Source organism: Erinaceus europaeus, chromosome 2 (assembly GCF_950295315.1).
Source record: "Erinaceus europaeus chromosome 2, mEriEur2.1, whole genome shotgun sequence".
NCBI classification, from domain to species: domain Eukaryota; kingdom Metazoa; phylum Chordata; class Mammalia; order Eulipotyphla; family Erinaceidae; genus Erinaceus; species Erinaceus europaeus.
In genome coordinates this window covers 139547357-139575114 of record NC_080163.1, presented here as the reverse complement: position 1 = coordinate 139575114, position 27758 = coordinate 139547357, and the positions used below count along the sequence as shown (strand labels likewise).

Here is a 27758-nt window from a genome sequence, read left to right as displayed (position 1 = left end):
CAGGTCTGCAGATGTCTATCTTTCTCTCCTTCTCTCTGTCTTCCCCTCCTCTCTCCATTTCTCTCTGTGATATCCAACAACGATGACATCAATAATAACAACAGTAATAACTACAACAATAAGACAACTAGGGTAACAAAAGGGAATAAATAAATATTAAAAAAATAATAATTTCTTTCTGGAGGCTGGGCAGTTGTTCAGTGAGTTAAGCACACATGGTACAAAGCCCAAGGACTGACTCAATGATCCCGGCTTGAGGCCCCATCTCCCTACCTGCAGGGGATCACTTCATAAGCAGTGAGGCAGATCTGCACGTGTCTATCTTTCTCTTCACTTCTCCATCTCCCTCTCCTTTCTAGATTTCTCTCTGTCTTATCCAACAACAATAACAAGGGCAACAGAATGGGAAAAGTGGCCACTAAGAGCAGTGGTGCCAGGCTAGCGTGGGGGTGCCTCTTCCCAGATGTGTACTGTTTGGGTTGGAGAGAACTCAACCAGAGCCAGCCTGGGCTGCTCCTCATTTAGCGATGCGAGGGAGATGACTCATGAACCAAGCTAGTGGCAGTGGCGAGGCAGTGCAATTCTTTATTGATCAGAGAGCCAAGGCTTTTAAAGGGCCGACCCGGAAGTGGCAAGTCGGAAATGGAAATGGCTAGGAAAGGAGCGGAGAAAGGCAAAGGGACTAGAAAGGTAGGAACTTCCTTAGCAACTGTTGCAAGGGTTTTGTTACTGGTAGGATTAATAATACTCTGCAGGCAGGGAGGGTCTTGAGGATAGAAAGAAGATAGATCAAAGGAATGGAATGGGTGGGGATCTTTCAGGCAAACAATGATTATGTAGATAGGCCATAGTATCAGGAATGCAGAGTGGAGCAGGGGGAGCTGGCTTAATGTTTTAAGGAATGCCAGGCTCCTGGAGGCAGAAAAATGCAGGGTGCTTTTGTGAGGCTCCTCACAATTTCCTGACACAGTGGATTCGTAGTGCAGGCACCAAGCCCCAGTGATAACCCTGGAGGGGAAAAAAAAATTCTTTCTAGCACCCATCACCCCATCCCTATCATGACTTCAGGTTTTGTTATCCAACTCACACAGCAGCCTCAGGTGTTCAGGCCCAACATCACTTTATTACTGTTTGGTTCACTTGTATGCTCTGCTCACCATTTCCTTCTTCCTGTGATGTAATATGCTGTGGTGGGTGGTAGGAGCAGATCTGTGGAGATGAAGTGATGAGCCATGAGACTAGGCCTTTTTTTTTCACTTATTCATTTATTTATTTATTTTTCTTGCCTTTTGGGTTATTGCTGGGGCTTGGTGCCTACACTATGAATCCAGTGCTCCTGGAGGCCATTTTTCCCATTTTTGTTGCCCTTGTTTATCATTGTTACTATTGTTGTTGTCATTGCTGTCGTTGTTGGATAGGACAGAGAGAAATGGAGAGAGGAGGGGAAGACAGACAGGGAGAGAAAGATAGACACCTGCAGACCTGCTTCACTGCTTATGAAGCGACCCCCCTGCAGGTGGGGAACTGAGGGCTTGAACCGGGATCCTAGCACCTGTCCTTGCACTTTGTGCCATGTGTGCTTAACCCGCTGTGCTACCACCCGACCCTATTCTTTCCCTTTCTTTCTTTGTTTTGTAGGCCTTGTAGGATCAAGTAAAGTTTTCGTGGTAGACCCCTACCTGGTGCTTCCCTCTCCCAACCAGATATGAGATCTGGGTGGGTGACATTGAGAAGGGAATCTGATTTCAACAGGTTTTGTTGGTGTTGGGGGTGGGGTGTTCAGATTATTATTTTTTTTTATTGGGGAATTAATGCTTTACATTCAACAGTAAGTACAATGGTTTGTACATGCATAACATTCCCCAGTTTCCCATATAACAATACAACCCCCACTAGGTCCTCTGCATCCTTCTTGGACCTGTATTCTCCCCACCCGCCCACCCCAGAGTCTTTTACTTTGGTGCAATACGCCAATTACATTTCAGGTTCTACTTGTGTTTTCTTTTCTGATCTTGTTTTTCAACTTCGGCCTGAGAGTGAGATCATCCCATATTCATCCTTCTGTTTCTGACTTATTTCATTCAACATGATTTTTTCAAGGTCCATCCAAGATCGACTGAAAACGGTGAAGTCACCATTTTTTTTACAGCTGAGTAGTATTCCATTGTGTATCTAGACCACAACTTGCTCAGCCACTCATCTGTTGTTGGACACCTGGGTTGCTTCCAGGTTTTGGCTATTACAAATTGTGCTGCTAAGAACATATGTGTACACAGATCTTTTTGGATGGATATGTTGGGTTCCTTAGGATATATCCCCAGGAGAGAATTGCAGGATCATAGGGTAGGTCCATGTCTAGCCTTCTGAGAGTTCTCCAGACTGTTCTCCACAGAGGTTGGACCAATTTACATTCCCACTAGCAGTGTAGGAGGGTTCCTTTGACCCCACACCCTCTCCAGCATTTTCTGCTGTTACCTTTTCTGATGTATGACATTCTCACAGGAGTAAAGTGGTATCTTGTTGTTGTCTTTATTTGCATTTCTCTGACAATCAGAGACTTGGAGCATTTTTTCATGTGTTTCTTGGCCTTTTGGATCTCTTCTGTGGTGAATATTCTGTCCATGTCCTCCCCCCATTTTTGGATGGGGTTATTTGTTGTCTTGTTGTTGAGTTTGGCAAGCTCTTTATATATGTTGGTTATTAAACTCTTGTCTGATGTATGGCATGTAAAGATCTTCTCCCATTCTGTGAGGGGTCTCTTGGTTTGGGTAGTGGTTTCTTTTGCTGTGAAGAAGCTTTTTAATTTGATGTAGTCCCATAGGTTTATACTTGCCTTAGTTTTCTTTGTAATTGGATTCGTTTCATTGAAGATGTCTTTAAAATTTATGCGGAAAAGAGTTCTGCCAATATTTTCTTCTAAGTATCTGATAGTTTGTGGTCTAAGTTTTTTTTTTTTTTTCCCTTTTGTTGCCCTTGTTATTTTACAGTTGTTGTGATTATTGTTGTTTTTGTTATTGTTGTATAGAACAGAGAGAAATTGAGAGAGGAGGGGAAGACAGAGAGGGGAAGATAAAGATAGACACCTGCAGACCTGCTTCACCACTTGTAAAGTGACCCCCTTAGATGTGGGGAGCTGGAGGCTCAATCTTTTTTTTTTTTTTTTTTAATTTAAAAAAGGAGACATTAACAAAACCATAGGACAAAAAGGGGTACAACTCCACACAGTTCCCACCACCACATCTCCATATCCCATCCCCTCCCCTGATAGCTTTCCTATTCTCTATCCCTCTGGGAGTGTGGACCCAGGGTCATTGTGGGATGCAGAATGTGGAAGGTCTGGCATCTGTAATTGCTTCCCCGCTGAACATGGGCGTTGACTGGTCCATCCATACTCCCAGCCGACCTCACTCTTCTTTTTTTTAAGGTTTATTTTCTAACACAAGAGAGAATGAACTAGAACAACAATGCTATGATTCAACTCAAGACCTTAAACATTTCCTTCTTTCTTTTTTTTTTTTTTTCATTTATTTTATTAATGAGAAAGATAGGATGAGAGAGAGAAAGAGCCAGACATCACTCTGGTACATGTGCTGCTGGGGACTGAACTCAGGACCTCATGGTTGAGAGTCTAGTTTTTTTATTTTTATTTATTAATTTTAATTTATTTATTTGTTATTGAATAGAGAGAGAGAAATTGAGAGAGAAGGGGGAGATAGAGAGGAAGAAAGACAGAGAGACACCTGCAGACCTGCTTTACCGCCTGTGAAGCGACTACCCTGGAGGTGGGGAGCTGGGGGCTTGAACCAGTATCCTAATGGTCCTTGCGCTTTGTGCCACCTGCGCTTAGCTCACTGCGCTACTTACTCCCTGACTCCCCGAGAGTCTAGTTTCTTAGCTACTGTGCCACCTCTCAGACCACAAGACCTTAAACATTTCTTTTTTTATTATTATTATTTTTAATTTTAAAAATTATTTTATTTATTTGATAGAGACAGGTAGAAATCGAGTGGGAAGGGGATGATAGGGAGGGAGAGAGACACCTGCTGCCTTGCTTCACCATTTGTGAAGCTTTCCCCCTGCAGGTGGGAACCAGGGGATTGAACCTCGGTCCTTGTGCATTGTAACATGTGCACTCAACCAGGTGCGCCACCACCTGGCCCCTACCGTAAACATTTCTTAAAAATTAATTAATTTTTAAAAAATATTTTTTGGTTTATAATGGTCAAGCTTTATTTGTTTATTTATTATTATTATTATTTTACCATAACACTGGTCAGCTCTGGCTTATGGTGGTGAGGGGGATTGAACCTGAGACCTTGGAGCCCCAGGCATGAGAGTCTCTGCATAACCATTATGCTATCTACCTCCTCCTAAAAATTAATTAATTTTTAAAAAATATTTATTTATTCATTCCCTTTTGTTGCCCTTGTTTTCTTGTTGTTGTTCTTGATGTCATTTGCTATTGGATAGGACAGAGAGAAATGGAGAGAGGGGAAGAGAAAGACAGACACCTGCAGACCTGCTTCACCACCTGTGAAGCGACTCCCCTGCAGGTGGGGAGCCGGGGGCTCGAACTGGGATCCTTACGCCAGTCCTTGTGCTTTGCGCCACCTGTGCTTAACCCGCTGAGCCACCGCCCGACTCCCAAAATTAATTCATTTAAAAATATTTATTTATTTTTCCTTTTGTTGCCCTTGTTTTTTAAATTGTTATTATTGTTGTTATTGATGTCATTGTTGTTAGATAGGACAGAGAGAAATGGAGAGAGGAGGGGAAGAGTGAGAGCAGGAGATAAAAACAGACACCTCTGGGCTGGGGAGACAGAATAATGGTTATGCAAAAGACTTTCAAGCCTGAGGCTCCAAAGTCCCAGGTTCAGTCCCCAGCTCCACTATAAGACAGAGCTGAACAGTGCTCTGTTAGCTCTCTCTGTGTATCTTTCTGTCTGTATCCCTCTTTCACTAAAAATAAATAAATAAAATATTTAAAAAAGCAAAACACCTGCAGACCTACTTCACTGCTCAAACTGGGATCCTTATGCCGGTCCTTGTACTTCGTGCTATGTGCGCTTAACCTGCTGCATTACCGCCCGACTCCCAAATTAATTTATTTTTATATTTATATTTTACCAGAGCACTGCTCAGCTCTAGCTTGTGGTGGTGCAGGGGATTAAATTTTGGACTTTGAAGCCTCAGACAGGAGATCTCTCTTTGTATAATATTATGCTGTCTACCTCTGGCCCTGATTTTCTTTTCTTTCTTTTTTTTTTTTTAAAGAATTTATTTATTTATGAGAAAGATAGGAGGAGAGAGTGAAAGAACCAGACATCACTCTGGTACATGTGCTGCTAGGGATTGAACTCATAACTTCATGCTTGAGAGTTTATCCACTGTGCCATCTTCTGGACCACTCTTTTTTTTTTAATTTGTATTTTTTATTATCTTTATTTATTTGATATAGAGACAGCCAGAAATCAAGAGGAAAGGGGGTGACAGAGAAAGAGAGAGATACTTGCAACACTTTCACCACTTGCAAAGCTTTCCCCCTGCTCGTGGGGACTAGGGGCTCAAACCTGGGTCCTTGTGAACTGTAACATGTGCATTCAACCAGGTGCGCCACCACATCCCCCCCCCCCATTTAAAGTTTTTATCAGAGCACTGCTCAGCTCTGGCTTATGGTGATGTGGGTGATTGAACCTGGGACTTTGGAGCCTCAGGATTAGAGTCTCTTTTCATAACCATTGTGCTATCTACCCTCTGCCTCTGATTTTATTTTCTCCAACTTTGTTTATTTGATAGAACAGATACCTGCAGCACTACTTTACCACTCATGAGTGGGGGCCAGGGCTTAAACTAGGTCCTTGTGCATGGTAATACTTGCACTTAACCAGGTGTGCCACCACTTGGCCCAGAACCTGAAACATTTTGAGGTCCAACACTTCAGTGATTGTGCCACCTCCCATGCTGCATAGGGTTAGTCTATAGATGAGCCTTGGTGGGAATCCTCATTTGGATATGGTTACTCTGTGTTTTATAACTTCCATTCTTACTCTTTGGTTTCCCCTATACATCTGACAAAACTTGAGGGTAGGAAGGGAATATGGTTCAGGACACAGGGCAGAGACACACCAAGCTCAATATCTCTTCACTGTTCAATTTTTTGCTCCTGACAGGCTGATCTACAACAGAACATCCCGGACCACCGAATTCCCTGATGGTGTGGATGTACGTGTCCCTGGCTTTGGGAAGACCTTCTCACTGGAGTTCTTGGACCCAAGCAAAAGCAGTGTTGGTGTGTATCCCTTACTCAGGCCCTGTAAGAAATGGGCCTGGGGCTCTGCTGGACTCCCAGATGGGCAGGCACCCTGTTACTTTGGAGGCAAAACTTGTGAACTGTCTGTAATCAGGGTGGGCACAGAGCTCTGGAATACCAGTGACTTCCTTGCAGCAGATAGCAGTCTTTGTGGTGGGTGTGGTGTGGGTGACTGACACTGACTGTACCTTATGTAATCTTATACGTTTCTGTCTACAGGTTCCTATTTCCACACTATGGTGGAGAGTCTTATAAGCTGGGGCTACATACGGGGTGAGGATGTCCGGGGGGCACCCTATGACTGGCGCCGAGCCCCAAGTAAGTAGTCATCCTTTTTATTGCCACCAGATTTATTGTTGGGGCTCAGTGCTGGCACTGTAAATCCACCAGTCCCGGCAGCCATTTTTTCCTTTTTATTTTTTCCCCCTTCTATTATTTGATAGGAGAGAGAGAAATTGAGAGGGGAAGGGGGGCAGGTGGTGGCACACCTGGTTGAGTACACATGTTAATACACAAGGACCTGGGTTGGAGCCCCCAGTCCCAGTCCTGGTCCCCACCTGCAGGAGGAAAGCTTTGCAAGTGGTAAAGCAGTGTTGTAGGTGTCTGTCTGTCTCTCTTCCTCTCTATCTCCTCCTTCCTTCTTGATTTTTGGCTGTCTCTATCCAATAAGTAAATAAAGATAATAAAAAACATTTTTTTAAAGAGGAAAGGGGGAGATATGGAGGAGGAGTAAAAGATAAACACCTGCAGGTGGGGAGTAGGGGCTGGAACCCAGTGCCTTGTGCATAGTAATGTGTGCACTCAACAAGGTGCACCACCATCTTCTCCTCCCTGAGGTCTTGAGAAGTTGGGGAAAATCACAGCCGCTATTTGCTTAGTGCTCTCCCCCAGCCTTGGCCACAGTGATCATAACCACCAGCTCTGGTCATTCTGTCCTATCCAGAGGAAAACCAGACAGCTCCCACTGAAACTTTGGTCTCGCTGCCTACTTAGTACTGGGTATGGCCTGAAAAATCATTCATTGCTTCAGGATCCAGAACCCTTCTTGCCTAACCCCAGCCTGGCTCTGTTCCACAGATGAAAATAGTCCCTACTTTCTGGCACTCCGAGAGATGATTGAGGAGATGTACCAGCTGTATGGAGGCCCCGTGGTGCTGGTGGCTCACAGTATGGGCAACATGTACACGCTCTACTTTTTGCAGCAACAACCACAGGCCTGGAAGGACAAGTATATCCGTGCCTTTGTGTCACTGGGTGCACCTTGGGGGGGTGTGGCCAAGACATTCCGAGTTCTGGCTTCAGGTAAGACTACTAGGCTCATTGTGGTGTCCTGGTTATAGGGATGGCACCCTCTTTTTCACTTAACAGTGTCCTGGCCACCTTCTTAACTCCTCTCTTAGTGAAGTACTGTTCTTTCTCTGAGAGTGGTATTCTTTTCCACAAAATAATGTAATTCTATTCCTCATTTCACTTCTATAGTTGATTAACTAACTCTTGTTAGTCAATTTTTTTTAAAATTATCTTTATTTTTTGGATAGAGACAGCCAGGAATTGAGAAGAATGGGAAGAAAGAGAGACACCTACAGCCCTGCTCCACCACTCAAAAAGCTTTCCCCCTATGGGAGGATTAGGGGCTTGAACCTGGGTCCTTACACATTGTAACATGTGTACTCTACCAGTTGTGCCACCATATGGCCTCCAATTAGTCATATTTTTGTTTGTTTAGCTAGTGATTAATTTATGAGAGAGAACCAAAGCATCATTACCACATATGTGCTGCCAGGAATCAAACTCAGAACCTTATGCTTACAAGTTCTGTGCTTTATCACTGTGTCACCTTTCTGGCTGCCTGTTCAAGTTTCTTTTACACAAACATTTTTTTCCCCCAAGTCATTTTTTTTTTTTTTTTTTTTTGGCCTCCAGGCCCCAATGCCCACACTATGAATCCACTGCTCCTGGAGGCCATTTTTTCCCCATATTTTTAGGATAGAACAGAGAAATTGAGAGGGGACGATAGACACCTAAAGACCTGCTTCACTACTTGTAAAGTGTCCCCCTTGCCAGGGATTCAAACCAGGATTCTTGCCCTTCCTACTATGTGTGCTTAACCTGGTGTGCTACTGTCCAGCCCTCTCCTCAAATCATTTCATTGGAAAAATGGTTTGCAGTGTAGTTATTGACACATGGCTACATTTTCTCATCACGCTGAGTACCAAATGATCTATCCACACTTTCCTACCCCCTCACCCTCAGAGTCCTTTACTTTGGCACGTGTTTTTGTCACTGCTCTACATTAAATTTTCAGGTAGAAACAGAGGGAAAGACACCACTGCACCAAAATTTCCCCTACTGCTATGAGAACTAAGCACAAACCTGAATTGTATATATGACAACAAGCTCACTATCCAGGTGAGCAATTTTTTATTGCCACCAGGGAGGGAGCTCTTGCCATTACTACGAATCTAGCGCTCCCAGCATACATTTTTTCCAATTAAAAAAAATATATATCCCCACCTGCAGGTGATGAAGCAGGTCTGCAGGTGTCTGTCTTTCTCTCCCCCTCTCTGTCTTCCCTTCCTCTCTCCATTTCTCTCTGTCCTATCCAACAACGACGACATCAATAATAACTGCAACAATAAAACAAGGGCAACAAAAGGGAGTAAAATAAATAAATTTTAAAAAGTGTTGGGAGTCGGGCGGTAGCACAGCGGCGTAAGCACACTTGGCGCAAAGCGCAAGGACCGGCTCAAGAATCCCAGTTCGAGCCCCCAGCTCCCCACCTGCAGGGGAGTCGCTTCACAGTTGGTGAAGCAGGTCTGCAGGTGTCTGTCTTTCTCTCCCCCTCTCTGTCTTTCCCTCCTCTCTCCATTTCTCTCTGTCCTATCCAACAATGATGACATCAATAACAACAATAACTACAACAAGGGCACCAAAAGGGAATAAATAAATAAATATTTTTTAAAAAGTGTTTTTAAAAATATATATATGGGGAGTCGGGCAGTAGCAGGTTAAGCGCAGGTGGTGCAAAGCGCAAGGACCGGCATAAGGATCCCGGTTCAAGCCCCCAGCTCCCCACCTGCAGAGGAGTCGCTTCACAAGAGATAAAGCAGGTCTGCAGGTGCCTATCTTTCTCTCCCCCGTCTGTCTTCCCTTTCACTCTCCATTTCTCTCTTTCCTATCCAACAGCATCAACAACAACAACTACTACAACAGTAAAACAAGGACAACAAAAGGAATAAATATTTAAAAAATTTAAAAAATATATGTATTTATATATATAATTTTATGTATATATATTTATATTTTATAATTAATTTATGTATATATTTATAAGTTTATAAATACATAAATTTATAAGTATATATATTGCCTCCAGGCTTATCGCTGGGGCTCAGTGCCTGCACTATGAATCCACTGCTCCTGGCAGTCATTTCTTCCCATTTTTGTTGCCCTTGTTCTTATTATTGTTATTGTTGTTGGATAGGACAGAGAGAAATCAAGAAAGGAGAAGATGGAGAAGGGGAAAGATAGATACATGCAGACCAGCTTCACTGCTTGTGAAGTGACCCCTCTGCAGGTGAGGAGCCAGGGGCTCAAACCGGGATCCTTGTGCTTCACATAGTTGTGAGCTTAATCCGGAGCGCCACCACCCAACCCCCAATAAATAAAATCTTTAAAAAGAAGTGAATGGGGGGGTTGGGCAGTAGTGCAGCGGGTTAAGTGCAGGTGGCACAAAGCGCAAGGACCAGCATAAGCGCCAGCTTAATGATCCTGGTTCCAGCTCCGGGTTCCCCACCTGCAGGGGAGTCACTTCCCAGGCAATGAAGCAGGTCTGTCTTTCTCTCCCCTCTGTCTCCTCCTCCTCTCTCCATTTCTCTCTGTCCTAACAACGATGACATCAATAACTATAACAACAATAAAAAACAAAAAGGGCAACAAAAGGAGGAAAAAGCAAATTAAAAAAATAAATAAATCCTTTTAAAAAAAAAAAAAGAAGTGACTGGAGGGGCCAGGTGGTTAGGCACACACTACACTGTGAAAGGATCCAGGTTCAAGTCCCTGCTCCCCACCTGCAAAGATAAAGCTTCAGGGGTGGTGAAGCAGGGCTGAAGATGTTTCCCTCTTTTTATTTATTTATTTATTAAAGATTTTATTTATTTATTTATGAGAAAGAGAGGAGGAGAGAAAGAACCAGACATCACTCTGGTACATGTGTTGCCAGGGAACGAACATAGGACCTCATGCTTGAGAGTCCAATGCTTTATCCACTGCACCACCTCCCGGACCACTATTTATTTATTTTTTTTTACCAGAGCACTGCTCAACTTTGGCTTATGGTGGGATTTTGAGCCTCAGGCATGAGAGTCTCTTTGCATAACCATTATGCTATCTACCCTCTGCCCCAGATGTCTCCCTCTCTATTTTCCCCTTCTCCTCAATTTCTGTTTCTTTTTTTTTTTAAATGTTTTTTTTTTTTGTGATTTTATTTATCTTCCCTTTTGTTGCTCTTGTTGTCTTTTTATTGTTGTTGTAGTCGTCGTCGTTGGATAGGACAGAGAGAAATGGAGAGAGGAGGGGAAGACAGAGGAGGAGAGAAAGACAGACACCTGCAGATCTGCTTCACCACTTGTGAAGCGACTCCCCTGCAGGTGGGGAGCCGGGGGCTCGAACCGGGATCCTTATGCCAGTCCTTGCGCTTAGCGCCACCTGCGCTTAACCCACTGCACTACAGCCCGGCTCCCAATTTCTCTGTTTCTATCCAATAATACATAAATAAGTAATTTAAAAAGTGGATGGATAGACTAAAGAGAAAGAGAAAAATTAAGCGGGAAGTAGAGTTAGAGAAGGAGAGAGACAACTGCAGCACTAGGCCACTGCTTGCTTGTGAAACTTCATCCCTGTAGGTGGTGGGGACCATTGTCTTGAACCTCAGGTCCTCACTGTAATGTGTATGCTCAATCAGGTACACTATCACCCTGCTTAGTGCTGTGGGTTTTTTTTTTTAAATATTTTATTTATTTATTAATGAGAAAGATAGGAGGAGAGAGAAAGAAGCAGACATCACTCTGATACATGTGCACCGGGAATGGAACCCTAGACCCCATGCTTGAGAGTCCAAAGCTTTCTCACTGCGCCACCTCCCGGACTACAGTACTGTGTTTCCCCCCCCCTTTTATTTTATTTATTTATTTATTTATTTTCCCTTTTGTTGCCCTTGTTTTTTTTTACTATTGTTGTAGTTATTGATGTTGTCATTGTTGGATAGGACAGAGAAATGGAGAGAGGGGGAAGAGAAAGATACCTGCAGACCTGCAGGGGGCGAGCGGGGGGGGGGGGGGGGGGGGGGCTCGAATCAGAATCCTTACTCTCCTGCTTGCGCTTTGCACCATGTGCGCTTAACCCACTCGCTGCTCTACCACCGGACTCCCCCCCTTTTTTAATCTCTTTCTGTTTTCTAATTTTTTAAGTACTTTAATTTATTTATTGCATAGAAACAGCTAGAAATTGAGAGAGAATGGGGGGAAATTGAGAGGGAGAGACACAGAGAGACACTTACAACACTACCACTCCTGAAGCTTTCCCTTTGCAGGTGGGGAATTTATTTTCTCTATCGGAAGAAGCTTAGTACAGTGAAGGTCCGGTGAGGACCCTAAAATAGTAAATAAATACACATGAAAAGAGACCCAGAAGAACATCACGCTGCCTTATGTGTTGCAGACAACTGAACTCAGTACCTCAGACCTGTAAATCTAACATTCTGCTCATTGTGTATCTTCTGGGTTGTTTGACCCAAATTTCTCTGAGAGTACCTTTTCTTGCTCCCCTACTCTAGTCCTCCCTTCATTCCCCTCTTTGTTTAAGAGGAAGAAGGTTGGACCACAGTTTCCTGTTTATGAGTTGCATCTCAATCTGTGGGCGGTGGGGGGCAGCACAGGGAGGAAGCACTTGCAGATATGCCTGGCCAAATGACCTGGCAGTTGGGGAAGTTACCTTCCTTTTCTCCTCCCTGCCCTCTCCCCTACCCCCACAGTCACCATTCACCTGTCTTTTCATGGCTGTCATTTTTCATGCCAGCTAATTGCAACTGAAGGGCTTTCCTTCCTCTTGTTAGGACTGAGCGTAAATTCTGTGGCCTCTCACTTTGGTAGCCATGAGCCAGGGATGTGCTAAGTCTTGAACTCTTTCCTTTCCTTTCCTTTTCTTTTCTTTCTTTCTTCCTCCCTCCCTTCCTTTTTTTTAAAAATATTTTTATTTATTATTTATTATTTATTCCCTTTTGTTGCCCTTGTTTTATTGTTGTAGTTATGATTGATGTTGTTGTTGGATAGGACAGAGAGAAATGGAGAGAGGATGGGAAGACAGAGAGGGGGAGAGAAAGGCAGACACCTGCAGACCTGCTTCACCGCTTGTGAAGCGACTCCCCTGCAGGTGGGGAGCCGGGGCTCGAACCGGGATCCTCATGCCGGTCCTTGCGCTTTGCGCCACCTGCGCTTAACCTGCTGCGCTACCACCCGACTCTTTCTTTCTTTCTTTCTTTCTTTCTTTCTTTCTTTCTTTCTTTCTTTCTTTCTTTCTTTCTTTCTTTCTTTCTTTCTTTCTCTCTTTCTTTCCCTCCAGGGTTATGCTGGGGCTCAGTGCCTGCACTACGAATCCACTGCTCCTGGAGGCCATTTTTTCCCTTTCGTTGCCCTTGTTGTTTATCAGTGTTATTGTTACTATTGTTGTTGGATAGGACAGAGAAATGGAGAGAGGAGGGGAAGACGGAGTAGAGAAAGATAGACACCTACAGACCTGCTTCACCACCTGTGAAGCGACTCCTCTGCAGGTGGGGAGCTGGGGACTCGAACAGGGATCCTTCTGCTGGTCCTTGTGCTTTGCACCACATGCGCTTAAGCTGCCTTGTGCTTTGCACCATGTGCTACAGCCCGGCCCCCTCTTTTCTTTCTTTTTTAAAAAATATTTATTTTATTTATTTATTTATTCCCTTTTGTTGCCCTTATTGTTTTATTGTAGTTATTATTGTTATTATTGATGTCGTCATTGTTGGATAGGACAGAGAGAAATGGAAAGAGGAGGGGAAGACAGAGACAGGGAGAGAAAGACACCTACAGACCTGCTTCACCGCCTGTGAAGTGACTCCCCTGCAGGTGGGGTCTTTTCTTTATTTTTATTTATTTATGTATGTATTTATTTATTTATTTTAAAGATTTTATTTATATATGAGAAAGATAGGAGAGAAAAAGAACCAGACATCACTCTGGCACATATGCTGCCGGGGATTGAACTCGGGACCTCATGCTTCAGAGTCCAAACCTTTATCACTGTGCCACCTGTCGGACCACTATATTTATTTATTTTAATCTTTTTATTTACTGTTGAATAGAAACAAAAATTGAGACGGGAAGGGGAGATAGAGAAGAAGAGAGACAGAGAGATACCTGCAGCCTTGCTTCACCACTTGTGAGCTTTCTCTATGCAGATGGAGACCAGGGGTTGAACTGGGTCCTTGTGTACTATAATGTGTGAGCTTAACCTGGCGCCTGAACTATCTTCTTTTCCTTTTTTTCATACCAGAGCACTGCTCAGCTCTGACTTATGATTCTTCTTCTAGCGTTTGCCCTTCTTCCGTAGCCAGTCAACAGCGTCTGCTTGTTGCTGGCTTTGAGAGTGACTGGGATCCATGTGGATTCAGTCGGCTAGGAAGGATCATCAGTTTCCCCAATGAATGGGATGCACCACAGGAAGGTCGATCCAATGCATGATGAGGCTGGGGATTGGTATTGGGACTTCATGGAGCCTCAGGCATGAGAGTCTCTTTGCATAACCATTATGCTATCTACCTCCACTCTCTCTTTTTGTTTTAATTTTTATTTTTGGGGGTCGGGCGGTAGTGCAGCGAGTTAAGTGCACATAGTGCAAATTGAAAGGACCAGGCTTAAGGATCTGGGTTTGAGCCCCCAGTTCACCACCTGCAGGGGTGTCGATTCACAGGTGTTGAAGCAGGCCTACAGGTGTCTATCTTTCTCTCTCCCTCTCTGTCTTCCCCTCCTCTTTCTATTTTCTCTCTCTTTTTTTTTTTTCTTTTTTTTTTTTTATAATTTTTTAAAATTTTATTTATTTATTCCCTTTTGTTGCCCTTGTTGTTTTATTGTTGTAGTTATTATTGTTGTTGTCGTTGTTGGATAGGACAGAGAGAAATGGAGAGAGGAGGGGAAGACAGAGAGGAGGAGGGAAAGATAGACACCTGCAGACCTGCTTCACCACCTGTGAAGCGACTCCCCTGCAGGTGGGGAGCCGGGGTTCGAACCGGGATCCTTATGCCGGTCCTTGTGCTTTGCGCTTTTTTTTTTTTAAGAAGGCATGGAGACCACAAGCAAAGACAAACCCAGTTTTTTTTTTTTTTTCTTTATTGGGGAATTAATTTTTTACATTCAACAGTAAATACAAAAGTTTGTACATTATTTTCTCTGTCTTATCCAACAATGATGACAGCAATAATAACAACAAGGGCAACAAAAGGGAAAAAAAAAAAAAAGAGCCTCCAGGAGCAGTAGATTCGTAGTGCAGGCACCAAGCCCCAATGATAACCCTGGAGGGAATATATATAATTTTTTTAACTTTTTTTTTCTTTTGCCTCCAGGGTTATTGCTGGGGCTTGGTGCCTGCACCATGAATCCACTGTTCCTGGAGGCCATTTTTTCCCTTTTGTTGCCCTTGTTGTTGTCATTATTGTTATTGTTGCTGTTCATGTTGTTGGATAAGACAGAGAAAAATTGAGAGAGGAAGGGAGACAGGGAGAGAAAGATAGACACCTGCAGACCAGCTTCACCATTTGTGAAGTGACCCCCCCCCCCCCCGCAGTTGGGGAGCCAGGTCTAAAATCTGGGATCCTTAATGCCAGTACTTGTGCTTTGCACCATGTGCACTTAACCCACTGTACTACCGTCTGACTCCCTAAAATGAATTTCTAATTTTATTTAATTTAATGACAGGGAGAAATTGAGAGGGGAGTGGGATAGAGGAGAGATACCTGCAGTACTGCTTTACCACTTGTGAAGTTTTTTTCTTGCTGGTGAGAACCAGGGACTTGAACCTGATAACATGTGCACTTAACCAGGTGCTCTTATCACCCACCCCCTTGAACTGTTTTCTTCAAATCCTAGCCACTACTTCACTTGCCTGTTGGTGAAGTGGTCTTTTTGATTTAAGTCAGACCCAGTGCCTCTCCTAGTAGTGACCCTAGATTTGCTGGGCAGTGAGCTCAGGGCTCATACATTCAGATACAGTAAGGGCTCATTACAGTCACTGACTCTCTACAGGGACCTAAAAGTGGATGCTACTCAATATGAATTAGGGAGCCAGGTGCCAGGCAGTGTGCACCTGGTTAAACCCACACATTACAGGGCAAGGGGGTGACATACCTGGCTAAGTGTTGCACAAGGACCCAATTTAAGCCCTTCATCCCCACCTGCAGGGGTAAAGCTTCATGAGTGGTAAAGCAAGGTTGCAGGTGTTTCTCTTCATCTCCATCTTCCCCTCCCCTGTCAATTTCTCTCTGTCTCTATCCAGCAAATAAATTAATTAAGAAAGAAATAGGGGGGTCGGGCGGTAGCGCAGTGGGTTGAGCGCACATGGCGCAAAGCACAAGGACCAGCGTAGAGATCCCGGTTTGAGCCCCCGGCTCCCCACCTTTAGGGGAGTCTCTTCACAGACGGTGAAGCAGGTATGTAGGTGTCTTTCTTTCCCCCTCTCTGTCTTCCCCTCCTCTCTCGATTTCTCTCTGTCCTATCCAACAATGAGCGACATCATCAACAACAATAACCACAACAAGGCTACAACAAGGGCAACAAAAGGGAAAAAAATGGCCCCCAGAATGTTATGCATGTACAAACTATTGTATTTACTGTTGAATGTAAAACATTAATTCCCCAATAAAGAAATAAATTAAAAAAAAATGGCCCCCAGGAGCAGTGGATTCTTGGTGCAGGCACTGAGCCCCAGCAATAACCCTGGAAACAGAAAGAAAGAAAGAAAGAAAGAAAGAAAGAAAGAAAGAAAGAAAGAAAGAAAGAAAGAAAGAAAGAAAGAAAGAAAGAAAGAAAATAATAATAAAAAAGAAATAGAGAGCCATGGGAGTCGGGTGATAGCACAGCCGGTTAAGCACACATGGTGCAAAGCGCAAGGACCGGCATAAGGATCCCAGTTCGAGCCTCTGGCTCCCCACCTGTAGGAGAGTTGCTTCACAGGCGGTGAAGCAGGTTTCTATCTTTCTCTCCTTCTCTGTCTTCCTCTCCTCTCTCCATTTCTCTCTGTCCTATCCAACAATGACGACATCAATAACAATAATAATAACTACAACAACAATGAAAAACAAGGGCAACAAAAGGGAAAATAAATAAATAAATATTTTAAAAATTAAGAAAAAAAATAGAGAGCCATGTTGGCAATCATACCCTGGGCTTTTCAGTGCTGCTGTTGAGTCCTCCTAGAAGTTTGTTTCAAGGGAGTCGGGGGTAGTGCAGTGGGTTAAGTGCAGGTGGCGCAAAGTGCAAGGATCCTGGTTCGAGCCCCCGGCTCCTCTGACACTGCAGGTGTCTATCTTTCTCTCCCCATCTCTGTCTTCCCCTCCTCTCTCCATTTCTCTCTGTCCTATCCAACAACGATGACATCAGTAACAACAACAACAATAACTACAACAATGAAACAAGGGCAACAAAAGGGAATAAATAAATATTTTTTAAAAAGAAGTTTATTTCAGGTTAGGAGACACTCAGTGGTTAGAATGTATGCCCTGGCTCCAAATCCTAGAACCGAGTCCCATCAATGAGTGACCAAGTGTACTGAACAGTTCAAAGCACCCTGTTCTCATGTTCCCGCTCAACCCCTGGCACTACTTCTGGGTGTGTTTGCATGATTGCTATTCCCATGTGAGAAGAGTCTCACTCAGTCTGCAGCTTTTCCTCTTACTTGTTTCTTGCAGCCCTAACAGTGGAAGGTAGGTGAGCAAGATGAAATTAGGGCTGGCAGGCTATAGGTCTGAGCCTAGAAAGGATAAATTTTGTATATTAATTTATTATTGGATAGAGATAGAACTTGAGATGGGGAGGGACAGAGACACCTGCAGCTCTGCTTCACCACTTGTGAAGCTTTCCCACCACAGGTGGGGACCAAGGGCTTGAACCTGTGTCCTTGTACACTGTAGTGTGTGCGCTTAACCAGGTGCGCCACCACCTGCCCCCCCCCCCGGAAAAGATAGTATTTTTAAAAATTATTTTAAAAAATATTTATTTATTCCCTTTTTGTTGCCCTTGTTTTATTGTTGTAGTTGTTGTTGTTATTGATGTCATCATTGCTGGATAGGACAGAGAGAAATGGAGAGAGGAGGGGAAGACAGGGGGAGAGAAAGAGAGACACACCTGCAGACCTGTTTCACTGCCTATGAAGCTACTCCCCTGCAGGTGGGGGGTCGGGGGCTCCAACCGGTATCCTTATACTAGTCCTTGGGCTTTGCGCCACGTGTGCTTCACCCACTGCACTACCACTCGACTCCCAAAAGATAATTATTTTACATAGCTTAATGTAATAAAAGAAAGAATAAATTTCATTCTGGGCTGCTAACTTGCTGAACCACCATCAGTGAGATGAGGGCATACAGGCTTGGTGATTGGTATTTAGAAAAGATTAACTTTTACAATATAAAATACCCTGTGAGCATATGCTGCCTAGACCTCTGGTCCTGTAAGACAAAGGGAAAGAAAGAAGGTTCAGGGAGATAGTGCAACTGCAGTGCACAGGACTTTTTTATTCAATTTGTTTTTTCTTTATTGGTGGATTAATGTTTTACAGTCAACAGTAAAATATAATAGTTGGTACATGTATAACATTTCTCAGCTTATTATTTATTGACTATGATAACGATATGGTTATTTTTAAGAATTTATTTATTCATAAAGATAGAAGGAGAGCGAGAGAAAGAACCAGACACCACTCTGGTACATGTGCTGCCAGGGATTGAACTCAGGATCTCATGCTTGAGAATCCAACGCTTTATCCACTGCACCACCTCTCAGACCACAATCATTACTTTTTTTTTTTTTTTTTTTTACCAGAGCACTGTGCAGCTCTTGCTTATGGTGGTGCAGGGGATTGAACATGGGACTTTGGAGCCTCAGGCATGAAAGTTTCTTTGCATCACCTTTATGCTATCTACTCCTGCCCTTTTAAAATTCCTTTATTGGGGGATTAATGGTTTATAGTCGACAGTAAAATACAATAGTTTGTACTGCATAACATTTCTCAGTTTTCCACATAACAGTTCAACCCCCATTAGGTCCTCCTGCCTTCCCCCTACCCCCGAGTCTTACTTTGGTGCAATACACCAACTCCAGGCCAAGTTCTGCTTTTTAAAAAATATTTATTTATTTATTATTAGAGAGAGAGAGAAAGAAATTGAGAAGGGAGGAGGAGATAGAGAAGGAGGAAGACAGACACCTGCAGCCCTGCTTCACCACTCATGAAGCTTTTCCCCTGCAAGTGGGGACCAGGGGCTTGAACCCAGGTACTTACACACCATAGTGTGTATGCTTACCAGGTGCACCACCTCCTGGTCCCAGTCCAAGTTCTGCTTTGTGGTTTCCCTTCTGTTCTTGTTTTTCAACTTTTGCCTATGAGTGAGATCATCCCATAGTCATCCTTTTCTTTTTTTCCTCCAGGGTTATTGCTGGGCTCGGTGCCTGCACCATGAATCCACCGCTCCTGGAGGCCATTTTTCCCCTTTTGTTGCTCTTGTTGTTGTAGCCTCGTTGTGGTTATTATTATTGCCATTGTTGATGTTGTTCGTTGTTGGATAGGACAGAGAGAAATGGAGAGAGGAGGGGAAGACAGAGGGGGAGAGAAAGAGAGACACCTGCAGACCTGCTTCACTGCCTGTGAAGCGACTCCCCTGCAGTTGGGGAGCCGGGGGCTCGAACTGGGATCCTTATGCCTGTCCCTGCGCTTTGCGCCACGTGTGAACCCACTGCACCACCGCCCGACCCCTTTTTCACTTTTTAAAAAAATTTTATTTATTTATTTTCCCTTTTGTTGTTCTTGTTTTTTTATTGTTGTTGTAGTTATTATTGTTGTTATTTATGTTGTCGTTGTTGGATAGGACAGAGAGAAATGGACAAAGGAGGGGAAGACAGAGGGGAAGAGAAAGACACCTGCAGACCTGCTTCACCGCCTATGAAGTGACTCCCCTGCAGGTGGGGAGCCGGGGGCTCGAACTGGGATCCTTACACTGGTCCTTGCACTTAACCCACTGCGCTACCACCTGACTCCCAGTCATCCTTTTTCTTTCTGACTTATCTCACTTAACATGATTCCTTCAAGCTCCATCCAAGATTGGTGACAAAGGCGAATTCACCATTTTTTCTTTTGCCTCCAGGGTTATTGCTGGGGCTCAGTGCCTGCACTAAGAATTCAGTACTCCTGGAGGCTCTTTTTACCCCTTTTGTTGCTCTTATTGTTTATCATTATTGTTGTTATTGTTATTGCTGTTGTTGTTGTTGGATAGGACAGAGAGAAATTGAGAGAGGAGGGGAAGACAGGAGGAAAAAGACACCTACAGACCTGCTTCACCATCTGTGAAGCGACCCCACCCTGCCAGTGTAATTCACCATTTTTAATAGCTGATGAGTTGTATTCCATTGTGTATATATACCATAACTTACTCAGCCACTCATCTGTTGTTGGATACCTGGGTTGCTTCCATGTTTTTGGCTTTTGCAGATTGTACTGCTATGAACATAGGTATACACAGATCTTTTTGGATGGGTGTGTTTGGTTCCTTAGGATATATCCCCAGGAAAGGAATTGCCGGGCCATAGAGTAGGTCCATTTCTTTTTTTGCTTCCAGGGTTATCACTGGGGCTTGGTGCCTGCACCACAATTCTACTGCTCCCAGCAGCCATTTTTTTTCCATTGTTGTTGAATAGGACAGAGAGAAATTGAGAGAGGAGGGGGAGAGAAAAACAGACACCTGCAAACCTGCTTCATCGCTTATGAAGTGACCCCCCTGAGTTGGGGAGCTGGGGACTTGAACTTGCACTTAACCCAGTGTGCTACCACCTGGGGGCTGCTACCTTTTCTGATGTATGACATTCTTTCGGGAATGAAGTGTTATCATTGTCTTTATTTGCATTTCTCTGACAATCAATGACTTGGAACATTTTCTCATGTTTGTTGGCCATTTAAGTTTCTTCTGTTGTGAAAAACATTTCTTAGTTTCTGCTTAACACTCTAACCCCTCACCTAGGACCTCCTCTACCATCATGTTGCAGGACCTGAACACTCCCCTCCACCCCAGGACTTACCTTTTTTTTAACTTTCTTTTTTAAATATTTATTTATTTATTCCCGTTTGTTGCCCTTGTTGTTTTTATTGTTGTAGTTATTGATGTCATCGTTGTTGGATAGGACAGAGAGAAATGGAGAGAGATGGGGAAGACAGAGAGGGGGAGAGAAAGATAGACACCTGCAGACCTGCTTCACCTCTTGTGAAGCGACTCCCCTGCAGGTGGGTAGCCAGGGGTTCGAACCAGGATTCTTACTCCGGTCCTTGTGCTTGGTGCCACCTGCACTTAACCCGCTGTGCTACTGCCCAATTCCCTAGGACTTAGTTTTAAAGGTGCCAGGTTTGGTACCCAGCACCACTAACAGCCAGAGTTTAGTGATGCTCTGAGATAAAAAAACAAAATAAATAAATCCCCCATATTTGGGGGTTGGGCAGACAACATAGTGCTTTTACAAAGTATTTTAATGACTAAGGCTCTAAGGTTTTAAGTTCAACCATTGCTGTGGTCTCTCTGTGTCTTCCATTAAAGTAAACAAAAATATTAAAAGAGGGAGACTTTGATTGTACTTTTACGTGCAGTGAGAATGAAGGGAAACAATAAAGACTTAGGAAGGGAATGAGTTATGATGATGGTGTAGACACAATAAAGTGGGGTGGAGTAGATAGCATAATTTTTTTGCAAAAGACATTAATGCCTGAGGCTCCAAAGTCTCAGATTCAATCCTCTGTACCACCATAAACCAAAGCTGAGCAGTGCTCTGGTAAAAACTAAACAATAACAATAGCAACAAAAAACTATTGCCTACTGGTCTGCTACCTGGGGCTAAGAACTGCTTGGAATCCTTTTTCTGTAGGAGACAACAACCGGATCCCCGTCATTGGGTCCCTGAAGATCCGGGAACAACAGCGGTCTGCTGTCTCCACCAGCTGGCTGCTGCCCTACAACTATACCTGGTCCCCTGACAAGATATTTGTGCACACGCCCACGACCAACTACACATTGAGGGACTATCAGCGCTTCTTCCAGGACATTGGCTTTGAAGATGGCTGGCTCATGCGACAAGACACAGAGGGGCTAGTTGACATCATGGTGCCACCTGGAGTGGAGTTGCACTGCCTCTATGGCACTGGAGTCCCCACCCCAGACACTTTCTACTATGAGAATTTCCCAGACCGTGAGCCGAAAACCTGCTATGGTGATGGTGATGGTACTGTGAACTTGCAGAGTGCCCTGAGGTGCCAGGCCTGGCGCAACCATCAGGAACAACAAGTGTCACTGCTGGAGCTGCCGGGCAGTGAACACATAGAAATACTGGCCAATGCCACAACCCTGGCCTATCTGAAAAGCCTGCTTCTCGAGCCCTGATTCCTAGGCCAGACAGACCTGCTAGATGGCTTGGCCATGGCTGCTTTTCTGGTCCAGAGATGCCATGGTCTGCAGAGTTGAGCAATTTGTGACTGGCCTCATCCAAGGCTTTGGGTCTTGGAGTTGTGAAATGTCTGCTATGGGGAAGTGTTATTTCTTATTCTTCCTCTGTGGGAGTGAGGAAAGGAGAAATTGTCTAGACTCACTCCAGGAATACTTCATGTGTCTGGTGATGGAATTGTTGACACCTCAAGACTGACTCTAGGCAGATTGGCTGGCACCTTTCCCCATCCCCAACTTCAGGGTCATGCGTTCCTCTGACCCCTGTGGCCTTTTGACACTTGCCCATCAGTCTGTGGCTTCTCAGCCTTTCTGTGAAGGATTTTACTGAGCTGTGACCCCTGTTCTCAAAGGTCCTAGGGATGAGATCCTGGTCTCTAGGGCGGTCCTACCAGCACTGGCCACAGGTAGGCCTATTACTGGCCATGGGGGTCTAGAGCTACTGGCTTTCTGGGGGTAGCCTGGTGACCCCTGCAGGCAGGGGCAAGATTGTTAGGTTCTGCATGGCTCCCATGACCCCAGAGTATTTGTTCCTACCTCCCCCACCTCCATGAGTCACTTAGCTCAGGACTGGATAGTAGATGACCCCCTCCCCCCAGTTCTAGGGACTATGTAACAAGAGCCCTAAGTCCCCCAGTAGTATTCTTGTTCACAGTATTAGTGCTAGTTTCTTTTGCCCTGGGACTGTTTTGAGGGTAAGATTGTCCCTAATGCCATGGCCATCTAGGTACTCAAGGAACAAAGAGAACTCAAGTATCCAAGGTCACTCAGACCTGCCTGCACTGCCCTCTTGCTAGTCTCACCACTACACTGCCACCATGCCACTGGTACTCCAGTGGGCTGGCACAAAGCTAAAAGGAAGTAGGGAATCCCCACAAGGCAGCTCAGTGGTGTGTAGTCTGTAAGGACTAGCCATGCAATTTGAGTGGGCCTTGGACAGCCAGGTGCCTTGCCTTCCCCACAGAGGGATTTGAGTTTTTTTTTTTTTTTTTTTATAGTCTGCTCCAGTGGTGCTGCATCAACCTCCCTGTTATAGCAGTGATGGAGAACCTGGTTCTGCCTTGGTGACAGTGGGCTTAAAGTGGGCTATAACTATATCCTGAAACTTGGATCTGGCCTCTAGGGTAAGAGCCCAGAGTCATATTCAGGCTGGACTGTGCTGCTTTCCAAAACGTTTCTGTGGCACTGAGTCTCTGTACCTACCCAGCATCTTTCTCTTTGTTTCTGAGTGATGGGCCCCATGGGGGGATTGGAACAGGCTGTACCTCAATTCTGGCAATAAAAGTATTCTGGATGCTGTATGGTGTCTAGCCTTGGTTCTTCATGAAAGGAGGATAGTGGAGAGACAGGGGGCTGGAGAGACTGGGAGTCAGAGGGCCAGACCTTGCCTGGAGTGGGAATGGGTTCTCAGCACTAAAGCATGTTTCATGTACACTAATTCTAGTTCTCTTCTGGAATTTAGTTTCTCTCTTAGCACTAAGAGTTGATCCTGGTGGTCCAGGAAGTGGCACAGAGGATAATGCGTGGAACTCTCAATCATGAGGTCCTGAGTTCGATCCCTGGTAGCACATGTACCAGAGTGATGTCTGGTTCTTACTCTCTCCTCCTATATTCCTCATAAATAAATACAATCTTAAAAAAAAAAAAAAGCTGATCCTGAGATATTCTTGCTAGAATACAGTTTCTGCACCTGTTCCTGTCCTGCCTAGTCAGCAGGGTCTTAACTGCCCTGTACATTTACCACCCCTCAGCCTCTGTCCTCTCTTCTTTGAAAGTTTCAGTGTGGTTTGACCCTAGACTTTCTCTTAAGCTGCCATCTTTCTCTTTGCTTCCTCAGCTTTTCTTCTAACCATCTGTTGCCCATTCAGGACCAGGAGGCTGGATTCAGTTACCACAGAGCGTTTGCAGCCTGGGATTCAGGCTTGCATACACATGGACCACTAGAGGGTGCTCTGAATCCTCTCACCTCACTAGTTACTCACCAACTCTAGAAAAAGAGGTGGCCTAGAGGATGAGGACGCCTGGGAATACAGTGGCTTTGCTGGCCTTGGTAAAAGGATGACAGATGGGGGCCGGGTGGTAGCACAGCAGGTTAAGTGCACATGGCGTGAAGTGCAAGGACCGGCATAAGGATCCTGGTTCCTGAACCTGCAGGGAGTTTGCTTCACTGGTGGTGAAACAGGTCTGCAGGTGTCTGCCTTTCTCTCCTTTCTCAGTTTCTCTCTGCCCTATCCAACAATAGCAATGGCAACAATAAGAACCACAAGGGCAACAAAATAGGAAAAATGGTATCCAGGAGCAATGGATTCGCAGTGCAGGCACCAGCCCCAGAGGGCAAAAAGAAAAAAAGGATGACAGACATGAATGTACGCAAGTGTTGGTATCTTCTAATTCTGCTTTAAAAAACCCCTTCTGTTTCATTTGGTTTAAATCCCCCCTGCTTAACACTGCATTCTATTTACATAACCACTGTATTCTATTTACATAACCACTGCCATCTATTTACATAAATCACTTTTACATTTACATAAAGCACCACCTTCCCTCCAGGGCATTGGTGGTTTAGTGGTAGAATTCTCACCTGCTCCACCCCCTCTCCTTGTCACACCCTGATCCTCTCCTTGTCACACCCTGATTTTCACCAGTCACTTTTCTCTCCACCCTCTCTGCGTCACATCCTGTTCACACCCTACTTGGGAAGTATATATAAAGACAACATTGTTCGTTTTAGTTAGTTGTTAGTTTAGCTTAGCTTGGTATAGATGGTGCTGCATCCTGCATGAATAAAGAGATACTGCGTACAGCTCAACCATGAGTCCCTGGTCGTCTGTCTCCTGTCAGTGAAGCTCAGCCTGACAAGCAAGTACTCATCCTTGGGCACAGCCAGTCTCTCTCTCTCTCTCTTTCTCCCTCTTTCTCTCTCTCTCTTTCCCTCTTAATATTTTACTTATTTATGAAAAAGATAGGAGGAGAGAGAGAGAGAGAAAGAACCAAACATCACTCTGGTACATGTGCTGCTAGGTATTGAACTCTGGACCTCATGCTTGAGAGTTCCACGCTTTATCCACTGAACCACCACTTTTTAAAAAATTATTTATTTGCCTCCTGGGTTCAGTGCTGGCACATGAATCCACGCTCCTGGCAGCCATATTTTCCTTTTTTTTTTTTTCCATTTTATTTAATAGGACAGAGAAATTGAGAGAGGAGAGGGAGAAAGAAAGATAGACATCTGCAGACCTGCTTTGCTGCGTGTGAAACAACCCCCTGAAGAATGGGAGCCAGGATCCTTGCATGAGTCCTTGTGCTTAGTACTATATGCACTTAATCAGGTGTGCCACTGCCTGGGGCCCTTTCAGCCTTACTCATAGCTCTGACACCCATCACCCATGGAGTCTCAGTCACCAGCTCCCCACCCACCAACCCATTTCAGCTCCTGCCAACTTGGTTTCACATCTACACAGGTGTGGAGTCAAAGCAGTCTTCAGGCTTAGCAGACCAAGATTCAAATTCCATCTCTACTATCTCCAGCTAATGTGTTTAGAAGAGTCCTCTTATCATCCCAAGTCTCAGTTTTCCCCAGAATGGGGATGAATAAAGGAATAGTGATTGACCTTAAAGAATGTCTGATTCAGTGCTTGATGCTAGCTGGTTATTGTGAGTATAAAACAGCAAAGCTGAAGATCTGGGAATTGGTAGATTGTATATGTGCCTATGGCGAGGTCAACTGGACTGGATGCCACTGAGTGACACAAGTGTCTAGAATCCTTTCTCCGCCCAGCTAGAGATGCAGGAGGAACTGATTTAGGAGGTAAAGGGTCAGCCTGCCTGCAAATTATTCCAAATACATGTGTATGCCCATTCATACTTAGTGAAGGAGGGTAGTACCAGTGAATGCTCTTTGAAAATTATCTCGAGAGTCAGGCGGTCTAGAGGTAATGTGAGGGTAGAGCACTGGATTTAGAAACATAAGGTGCTGAATTCTAGACCTGGCACCACATGTCAAGAGAGTTGCTCTGGTCTCTTTGCCTTTCTGTCTCTGAAATAAAAAAATCATTATCTCAGGAGCTGGGCAGTAGCGCAGCGGGTTAAGTGCACATGGCAGAAAGTGCAAGGACTGGAGTAAGGAGTAAGGATCCCAGTTTGAGCCTCCAGCTCCCCACCTGCAGGGGGTTGCTTTGTAAGCAGTAAAGCAGGTCTGCAGGTATCTTTCTCTCCTCCTCTCTGTCTTCCCCTCATCTCTCAGTTAATCTCTGTCCTATCCAACTATGACAACAATAACAGTAACAACTACAACAAGGGCAACAAAATGGGAAAAATGGCCTCCAGGAGCAGTGGCTTTGTAGTGCAGGCACCAAGCCCCAGCGATAACCCTGGAGGCAAAAAAAATCATCTCATATCTATAGGGAGGAGGATTGGATGGGTGTTAGAGGAGATAACGAATTCAAGTCAATCTGTATATTTCATAACAGCAGTTTAGGAGCGTTCCTTACCGTGTGTGTGTGTGTGTGTGTGTGTGTGTGTGTGTGTGTGTGTCCGTCCGGGTTGGGAGGCTGTTATCATCAGGGAGAAGAAAACTGGCATGCAGGTCCTGAGCTGGGAAGAAGTTGTTGCCCATCACTGGCTGAATCAGTGGTTAACCAGAAACAGGATTTTGGATAGTCAGTCTGGAAAGCAGAGAATATGTCGTTGTGTCTTGGGTAAAAGACTTCATGATCTTTGACAGAGTGTTGGTTTGATGGGTGGACAGGAATCTAAGGAGAAGGACTTAGCTGTCCATGAGGTCAAGAGACCAAGACAAAACACCAGAATTAACAAAGGAGAGGAGTCTTAGCAGGAGATGGAGGAGGTATAGGAAGAGAAGGGAGGGCTCAACTTCCCCCAAAGGGGTGTCTGAATGGTCAGACAAGATGAAACTGAAGTTTGTCTCCTGGGGATGGGGTGCTAGCATAGTAGTTATGCAAAAAATATTTTCCGAGTCACCAAAGGTCCATGGTTCATTCCCCAGCATCACCATAACCCTGAGCTTAACAGCACTCTGGTTAAAAAAAAAAATAGTCTGTGTGAACCTAGGGAGGCATGAAGTTGAATATAGATGCTCAGCAGTTTTCATGTGTCTGGTGGGGGTGATCTGGGGTGTGAGTTTAAGTGTCCTTAGGGGGAATGGGTGATTGTCTCCGTAGGGCTGTGAGCATGGTGTGGGGGCTGGTCAGGGCTGTGAGTTGCGTGGGTTCCCCGGGGTGTGGAGTCCCTGTCTACAGCCCTGTGGGATACCCTGAAGCCCCAGGGTCCATGGTGGGGAGCGGCCCTCCAGAAGCTGATGGCTCCCGGCAGGCGCCTGGCCCGCCCGGGGACACAAAGCCCAGGGTCGCCCCGGCGGCGCTCAAGCGCGCTCAGGCCCAGGGCAGGGCCCGGAAGCACCCCCGCCCGTCGCCCCGCGCCGGGTCCGGACGCGGTGCGCTGTCGCGATCGGTGGTGGTGACGTGTTGGGGGCGGAGCCTGGGCGGCCGCGGCGTCGCAGCAGCAGAGCTGCAGAGCATCCCGGAGGCGCCACCACGCGAGGTAGCGGGCCGCAGTCGGGCGCGCGGGGCGGGCGGGCATGATGCGGCTGGAACCCGCGCGCGGGGGTGGGGGCGGGGGCGGGGGGCGGGCGCCGCGGGGCGAGCTTGCTGCGGGGAGAATGTGAGTG

The 27758-nt window shown here is 45.1% G+C and overlaps 2 protein-coding genes across 6 annotated transcripts in view; both read left to right on the top strand.

The window, feature by feature from the left end:
- Positions 1-23371, top strand: part of PLA2G15 (phospholipase A2 group XV) — a 61462-nt gene extending 38091 nt beyond the window's left edge. For 4 of the 5 annotated variants that reach the window (XM_016185838.2, XM_060185283.1, XM_007517703.3 and 1 more), the window contains 4 exons: positions 6173-6291; positions 6532-6630; positions 7390-7614; positions 21501-23371. In XM_016185838.2, coding sequence (XP_016041324.2) covers positions 6173-6291; positions 6532-6630; positions 7390-7614; positions 21501-22012 — 955 coding nt within the window. In that variant the 3' untranslated portion in view covers positions 22013-23371. The remainder of the gene's footprint in view (positions 1-6172; positions 6292-6531; positions 6631-7389; positions 7615-21500) is intronic. The other variant, XM_060185285.1, reaches the window with a different exon arrangement.
- Positions 23372-27563: 4192 nt separating this feature from the next.
- SLC7A6 (solute carrier family 7 member 6) overlaps positions 27564-27758 on the top strand; it is a 54567-nt gene continuing 54372 nt past the window's right edge. Inside the window, exon 1 of the mRNA XM_060185236.1 lies at positions 27564-27631. The gene's annotated coding sequence lies outside the window, so the exon portion shown is untranslated. The remainder of the gene's footprint in view (positions 27632-27758) is intronic.